The sequence below is a fragment of the Gavialis gangeticus genome, unplaced genomic scaffold, assembly GCF_001723915.1.
Source record: "Gavialis gangeticus isolate Ggan-Ray unplaced genomic scaffold, GavGan_comp1, whole genome shotgun sequence".
NCBI lineage: Eukaryota > Metazoa > Chordata > Crocodylia > Gavialidae > Gavialis > Gavialis gangeticus.
In genome coordinates, this window is record NW_017729006.1 from 46,688,897 (window position 1) to 46,697,295 (window position 8,399).

The 8,399-nt window shown below is 45.6% G+C and overlaps 1 protein-coding gene across 1 annotated transcript in view; it reads right to left on the reverse strand.

Moving 5' to 3' along the window:
• The window catches only part of LOC109291928, a 66,523-nt gene that overhangs the window by 38,791 nt on the left and 19,333 nt on the right, over positions 1-8,399 (reverse strand). The window contains exons 7-8 of the mRNA XM_019509170.1: positions 5,540-5,676; positions 867-989 (exon numbers count right to left, since the gene is read on the reverse strand). Coding sequence (XP_019364715.1) covers positions 867-989; positions 5,540-5,676 — 260 coding nt within the window. The remainder of the gene's footprint in view (positions 1-866; positions 990-5,539; positions 5,677-8,399) is intronic.

Genomic DNA, 8,399 nt, shown 5'->3' on the forward strand with positions numbered 1-8,399 from the left:
CCCCCCCCCCAGTGCCGTAAGGACACCGGTCCAAAATTCTGGATGCACTTGATATACATTTAAAAACACCAGAAGATAGAAAGCAGTTAGCTAAAGCAGTATACATCTCCTTCTACCTTACCACACAATCTGATCACCAAGCACGTGACTAATGGTACTTAAAGCTCCGGCCATACTTTCCTAGAGAAATCTCACTGTCAGCTGTCTCCACAAATGCTCACTCAAACAGATGGGCTTTACAACATACCCACCACATTAACAAATTCACAGTATTTCACATACTAGGGAATAGGATTGTAAATATTGTTTAAAAAATTATCTGTTTTACCTCCTCTAATTATATTGGTTAAATGGTTAACTGATAACACAGCAGCTCAGACAACTACAATGGATAATGCATAAGTTGATGACATTTCTTAGCACTGCATGGCTTTGCCTGTAATATTTGCATTGTTCGTATGAAGGTATTTTTAGCATTACTGTTGGGAAATAACTTATTCTACACTAGTTAGGGAAGGGCTATGCAATATACAATACAAACTACAGAACGATTAGTATCGATTATTTATTTCTATTTCTTTTAGAAATCTGTTCCCTTGGGCTAAAATACTGTGAATTTGTTAATCCGGTGGGAATGTTCAGTGCAATGCAGAGCTATTTGTATAATTTGTTTGGAATTAAATATTGTGCATTTAATTAAAATGAAAAATATTGGATTAGGCATTTCTTAGTGAATAAAGGAAAATGGGGTCCAAAACAAATGCTATTCTTGTTCTTCACATAGATAATCAAAACAATGATTTACAAAAACAGTAACAATTTGCCCACATTATATGAAAGAAGTATTGGGCTTAATAAAAAATTACCTTTATTTGTTTTCTTCCTTCCTTCATTTCAATAGTTGCTGCAACTTGTTTAAGTCTTCTGTTCAGTTCAGAACCTCGACCTCTAACTTCATCTGATTCAACTATCTCAGGATAATGTTGCCTCTAGAAATAAAAATATTCAACCCATTCAATTAATGCAGACTTTAATAATTAAAAAAGTCATCAAATTTCACACCCATCTCATTAGTTCTTATATCCAAGAATTAAGAACAGTAAAGTATATATATTTGTAAGTAAAACAGTAGCAGTAACTATAGTAGGAGGAAAGATAGTCAAGAGTATAGGGCATCAGCCTTGGAATCCAGAGACCCTGGTTCAATTTACTTTTCTGGTCACAAACTTCCTGCGTGACCAAAACCTTTGGTTTCTCTGTGCCTCAGTTCCCCATCTGCTGGTTCTCTGGTCTATTTTGAAAAACTCATCCACAGGCAAATAACCTGTTTTCCTATCTGTCGAGGCATATGCATCCATGCCTTCCATAAAAGGATGAAAGTGAATATCAATGGAAAAAACATCAGCTGAAATGGACAGGGCTTACTCCCTTCTAGATGAGATGCTTCCTTGAAATGAGCAAAAAAATAATTAACTAGAGAAAATGAACTGAGTGTTCTATTTCTCATTTTGGCCATGGTTGCCTCCAGTAGATTCTTGCAAATAGCATGTTTGTCACTTGGCAGTCTACTTTGGTATGCAGTATTTATGCTTCACATATTTTGAAGCAACTGTAACAGAATGAAGATTTAGCTGCTTTCTTTTCAGTATAAAAAAAACAAAACAAACAAACAAACAAAAAAAACAACCTTTCATGACTTACAGCTCTGGGAATACCCTTGGCATTTCTATCCAACCAATGACGTTAGCAAATCTCAAATCCTCTGAAAAAATGTCAGAGGTTTCTCTTCATTGGTCTACATGGCCAGAATACATAGTACTATTCCATCCAGACAGTATCAATTTGAAAAACATTCATTTGACTATTCACTCAGAATATCAAGATTCTGAGTATGTAGATTTTTTCTAGTGTGGCCACATCCAGACAAGCATGGCTCTGCAATATGCGGTGCTGCAAACCTGTCTGCAGTGCCACACACCATACATTCAGGCATTTCCAGCACTGCTACCTTGCAGTGCTTAGGGGGCAGGGGAGCTGACCTTGTGATCTCACAGGGTCAAAAAAACCCATGCAGAAAAAAAGTGGGGTGGCGCACATTGTGGCAGCGTGTGCTGCTCAAAACCAGAGCCTGGCCAGCTGAAGCTACACTGTGCACTGTGGCTTCAGCTTCCCTGGCCCCCAGGTAAAGCTGCTGAGGCCAGCACAGTTGCTGGCCCCAGCCTCCCCTACCCCACCTGGGGTAACCTGCCACACACTAGAGGGCATGTGCCACTGCTAGATATCCCCAAGGAATGTCTGTGCCATAGGGCATGCCGCTGCTACTTGCCCCCCAGGGAACCAAACATCTGCACTCATCTGGATGTGGCCTGTGAGTCAACATACTTTATGCCAAAGTTCCTCTGTACCAAAGACGCTGTACACAGTAACAGCATTGTGAAGGAACCAGAAGTTGGAAATAGCTTTTATTCCAGATGTGATTTGGCCCCCACTGTATATTAGCACTAAAAAACTGTCTTGACACAGCATACCGGAAGACACTCACTATTTATGACAACTAGTGCAAAGGCAGTAAGCCACTTGACTGAAAATTCAACTGCCCATCAAATCCAAACTGTTTTTCATGTTGCGTAAAATATCCATCCAGCCTGGCATGTAGGAATAAGCCTTAAGAACAGACACGGTTTACAGAGACCACAAAGGTCCCATCAGCAGTACAGAGCCAATTTATATCTTGGGAGGCTTAGCATCTACCTCCAAGTCTGAATTAGTCCTCTATTTGGCACTGATTGCTTGAAACATATTGTGTTTCAGTGGTTTTAATGTGAACAGTTATTTGACCCTGTAACCTTCCAAGGTTTTGACTTAAGGGATGCCACAAAGTCTCAGATCCCACATAACCATTTTTGAGTAGATCATATATGCAAAAAACAACACTGAGATACTCCAGATCAGGGATGGGCAAAATACAGCCCATGGGCTGCCTCTGGCCCACCAGGAGATTTCATCTGGCCTGCGGGTGCCTACCAATTATCTGTATTCCACCCAGCCCCCATGCTTTCCTCACACCCTCCTGTGTGGGAGTTACCTGGCCACACTTACAGCTTCTGGGCAACGCAGCTGCTGCAGCTAACAGGGAACCTGCTCAGCTTCCCCAGCCTCTAGTGGCTCCTCCTGTGCCCTGCTGCAGTGCTTGCTCTGAGCACCAGGTAGGGAAGCTGCAGCTGGGCAGGAATGTGGAGCATAGGGCCCATACCCAGCAGGGGAGCAGAAGTGCAGTGATTAGGTGGGCAGGATATGGGGGGGGGGAATGTTCATGGGGTGTGAGGGGGCATGTGGGGACCTCCCCATGGGACACAGGCCCTGCCAGAGGCAGCAGCAGCAGGCCCTCAGGGTGCTTGTGGCATGCGCAGGCAGCACACAGCTCCAGCCACTTCTGGAAGCTGCATGTGCTGGCACGGGGTGGGGCCAAGCCAGCCTGCCTCTATAGCAGGGGGCTCACATGCAGCTCCAGGGACTCATACACCACCAGGGGGAAGCCCTGTGTGATATAGCTGGCTGCCTTCTCCACTCCCTGCCACCACTATGAACTGACTGCCCAGAGGAGTTTTCCATCTATTGACTCCTCTGTGAAATGCTAGGAAATATGAACTTTCATTTCTACCTAGAAGAACTTCTACAGTCTTTTCTCCAGTGCCTGATGAAGGGTGTTTGTACCCAAAAGTTTGCAATTAAAGAACTTTTTTTGCAAAAATCTTGTTGGTCTAATACAAGATATTATCTCTACTATGAGTCCTGATTGCATTTTCCTCTAGACTAATAGGGCTACAACCTGAATACCTGATTCCAAGTTAAGTACCCTTTCTCCTACACAGTATTCCTATAAACCTAGGAGAACACACACTTGGAGATAACCAACAGGAAACAATTTTGGCTCAATTTCAGCAATTACATACAGTTCAAAGCAATAAAAAAAAAAGTTTTGAAAAGAACAGTTTCCTTATGGAACTACATTGAGGCTTTAATTGTTGCTGTCAAGAGGACATCTTTGGTTAACCAACAAAAAGGAATGGACAGTTCAGGGAATTAGAAGCAGAAAGGCATGCTATTAGCTACTGTTCAGGCAACTGAACAGCTAAAAGTGTTATACCCAGTTCAGAACATAAACCAAATGTCTATTTTAGAGGTGCACCGATACATCGGTCTAATATCGGATTGGTACCAATATGAAGAGGATTGTCTATATCAGATATTAGCCCTATGGGGCCGATTATTTGGTCGATAAATGCCTGTGCTGCACGCAGCTGCACTGCAGCACGGAGCAAAGCCAGCAGTGTAGACAGCTGCCTCAAGCTGGTAAGTCAGAAAGAAGGCAGGGCAGGTTGGGGGGAGGGGGCAGATCAATGCCCCTGCAATGAGGGAGGGGGCAGGCACTGCCTAGCTGTGGCAGGGGGCACAAGATGGAGCCACCGCTTGTGGTGTGGGGGTGGCTCCCGCCACTGCTTGCACCCTGAGGGAGCGAGGACAGCGGGGGTGCTCCTGGATCTGCACAGGGCAGGACAGGTGGCAGCTGCAGGGTGGAGCTGGAGCCAGTGCTGAACGGGGCTCTTCTCACCAGGGGCTGGGCTCAGGAGCAGGCTCCAGTGGCGCTGGGAAGAGGCTGTAGCCACCCCAAATTTTGCTGTAGCTCCGCTCCCAGCCCCAGCACCACTGCCCAGCACAGCCCCAGCTTTTCCCAGTGCCTGGGTGGAGGCAGGGTGTTCAGCCAGGGCTGTGCTGAGAGGGCAGCAGCGTGGGGCTGGGAGCGGAACTGCAGCAAAATTTGAGGTAGCTGCAGCCTCCTCCCAGAGCCACTGGAGCCTGCTCTGAGCCCAGCCCCCAGCGAGAAGAGCCCTGTGCAGCACTGGCTCCAGCTACACCCAGCAGCTGCCACCCGCCCCACGCAGATTCAGGGGCACTCCCCCCATCCCTGTTCTCCCAGGGTGCAAGCAACAGCGGGAGCCAATCCCACCCCATAAGCTGTGGCTCCATCATGCGCCCCCTGCTGCAGCACAAGTGCCGCGCAGCCTAGCTCTGGCTCCAGCCTGCAGCTGCAGCCCACCCTGCGCCACGCAGATCCAGGGGACGCATGCCCCCCCACCCCCCTGGTGTCCAAGCAGCTTCAGGAGCTGCCCCCACCCTATGAGCCTTGCCTCCACCCCGCAGGGCCTCCCGCCCCAGCTGGGCAGCACCTGCGCCTGCCCTCACCGTGGGGGGCCTTGATCTGCTCCCCAGCCCCTTCCCTCCCCCTGCACCACACCAGACTTTCCACCTGATGGCAGCTGTATCTGATATCGGATCGGTATCAGCAAAAATCTCTATCGGTGGAGTTGTATTTATTTTATAACACTAGTCATTTTTGCAAAGCCTTCAGAGAAGCTTGTTTTAAACACAGTTTTACCAACTTAACACATGTATATTTAAAACACAAGGAGGCATCATTATATAACTGCCATCCAATTAACTATAAGTAGGAACATTTACTTAAAATTAAAAATCTTACCAGATATGCCATTCTATGTTTAGCACCATAAACATGCATGAACATGTTACTCAATCCTGTTTGACAGTGACACAGCTGACATTCATAGAGAACAGGGAAATTGTCTTTTGAGCGGTATTCAATTATATAATCAAGTCCTGCATTAAAGAAAGAAAACATTGTAAAATGTAAGATCTAGTGAAAATCTGTACTCCGTTTTAATACTCACAAGTAAAAAAAGTGTAATACTAAAGAAACCTGTCATTTCAACTTAGAAAAATCTTGCCAGTAATTTGACAGGTGCACAACTCAAGGTTTCAGAACAACCCCTCATGAAAGCGAGGTCCCTTTAAAAGCCTACCGTGAGATATCCAACTTTAAGAATATTCAATGGTAACTGCAAGAACTCTTGCCACTTACATATATCATAGTGGCAGAGCCACCTGATGTGTGAGGTTTCATAAATATGAATTTGGGTAATGCCATATTTACTCAAATACAAGATGACCCTGAATATAAATAAAGGGCTTAACTAAAGCCCCAATGATTAGATTCTATATATGGAAAATTTATAAATTTGTTACAATTTTCCAGGTATGGAACATTATTGGAGGTCTGCCTTGGTTTTGCCCCCCTCCCACTCCTACCACCAGGAAAATAAATCTGGGCTGCCAAGTAGTCCCCTTATCCTCTGTGCCCCTTCCCTCCCACAACTTCTTCCCCGGCAGCCCCTTCTCTCCCTCCTTTCTGTCAGACCCTGCTCTCCCTGAGCACGTGGATGTGAGGGGCATTTTTGAAAACACAGATTTTGAAATAAACATACCTATAGTAACTTGCATAAGCTAGGAGATGCTAGAGATGACTAAGATGGATTTCAGTAAGCTGATACTGCTGGAGATACTGAAGGTTTGTGTGTTTGATATGAATCGTCTAATCCAGATACTGAGCAACTTGGACTGGAAAGTAACATTTAGGAATGAGACCGCATACCGAAAATTCTGGGAGACATACAAGAAATGTCAGGAAGACCCTGTCCTGACACAGTTTGATTTTGAGGATACCCAAGAAAGAGTAATCACCATTAAGATGCATATGAACTTTATTGCAGAGGACGCTGTAAGATTTTTGGTTATTGTGGGACTGTGAGAGTAGAGAACACGGACAAGGTCAGAAACCCAGATCAGGTATGGACTGGAGCCTGGAGGGGCCACGTATTACTCTGGGTGGATTCAGTAGGGGCAGGTGGGGTACAACATCCATCTCTGGGAATTGCCTTAGGGCCCACAAAGGACTGATGATTTACTATGGACAGTCAAAGTTATGTTTGAGGTGCAAGGAGGAAGGGCATTTGGCAGCGGCCCACCCATATGAGATTTGCACAGTGTGCTGAGAGAAGGGTAATGGGGTACAAGAGTGTAAGAAGAAACGGAAGTGTAATTTATGCAGGAAATCAGGTCATGTGTGCTCTGCACCTGTCCCATATCATTTTCAAATACAGTCAAAAGAATGCAGGGTGGGGAGAGTACAGCAGGGCAAAACAGGCAGGAAGAAGCAGGGGGCACAGCAGACATGGAAGAAGAAAGAGGAAGCAAATGAGGCAGAAGGAAATAATAGGCCAAAAGGAGAGGGAAAGTTGGGGCCCATGGAGCAGGAGGAGTCATGAGGGAGAAGGAAGGAGGAGACAAGGAGAGAGGGAACAGGAATGGGGAAGAGAGAAGGACAGAAGGAAGGGAATAGGGATATAGAGAACGGGGGGAGGGGAAAGAGAGGTGGAGATGAGTGATATAGAGAAGATGGAGGGAGGGAAAGGGTCAGAGGGAAGTTGGGAGGGCACAATAGGAGGAACAGGGGAAGGGAGAATGGAGGTCACAAGGGTTAAGGAAAAGGGTAGGAGGTGGGGGAAGATGTGAGAGGAAGAGGAGGAGGAGGCCAATGACGCAGAGTCGTCTGAAGGATGCATGATGCAAACTTGAGTGGCAGGTGTTTGAAAGGATGCAAAGGAGACAGACAATGGGAGTTTCCTCTCAAGTCCTCCCCCTGGAGCCATTCCAGGCTCTTGGGTTCATCAGGGCCTGCAGAAGAAAGCCAAAGCCCCATCGGGGTAGAGTTCTTAGATGAAGGCAAAATATAAAGTTTGTTATGCGCAATGGACATGGTGAAAAGAGAAGGTAGAGGAGGAAGAACACAAAAGAAGAAGAAAGAATCCATCTCAAGCTTGAAATCAGTAGTGAAGTCGTGCCCAGTTCTGAACCTCAGTACATAGATTGGACTTGAAGGATGATGGGTAATATCTTGAGATAAATATGATCATCTCATCACCATTGGGTTGTTTTCCATAATTCTTCCAATGTCCATGCCTTCTTCAGCTGATGCCGCTCATCTTCCTACAAGCTCACCTCTAACCTCACCAAAAATAAGTCAAGGGCTTTGTGATATAACACTTGGGTGGAGTATAAATTTTGGTAAAACTCCTTCACTGAGCTCAGCATCTCTTCTGTCTTTGTTAGTCATGCTCCCTTCTCATCCTGCACTGCCATAATACTTTTTTCTTTTTTTTCAGGAAAAGTAAGAGGGCCATTCTTCTTCCTCCATCCAGGCAGCCTTTGCAAGGAAGATGTTTCTCTGTCTTCTCTCTCCAAACCACCCCTTCAATAGGTTCTTTGTGTCTCTTGATTTCCTCTGCTAATGAGAATCCCTTTTCCACCAGCTGTAAGAGACACTGCAGACTGACTCCACTGCAGACTCCTAAATCTCCTCCATTTTCCCAGGTCCTTCTTTTCCCCACAGTCTGAAGAAAGGTTTGGGTTCTTAACATCTTCCCCACCACCTCACTCTGCTTGTATATCTCCTGCTTAGTGTCTGGCTGTTGTGACTTCTAACC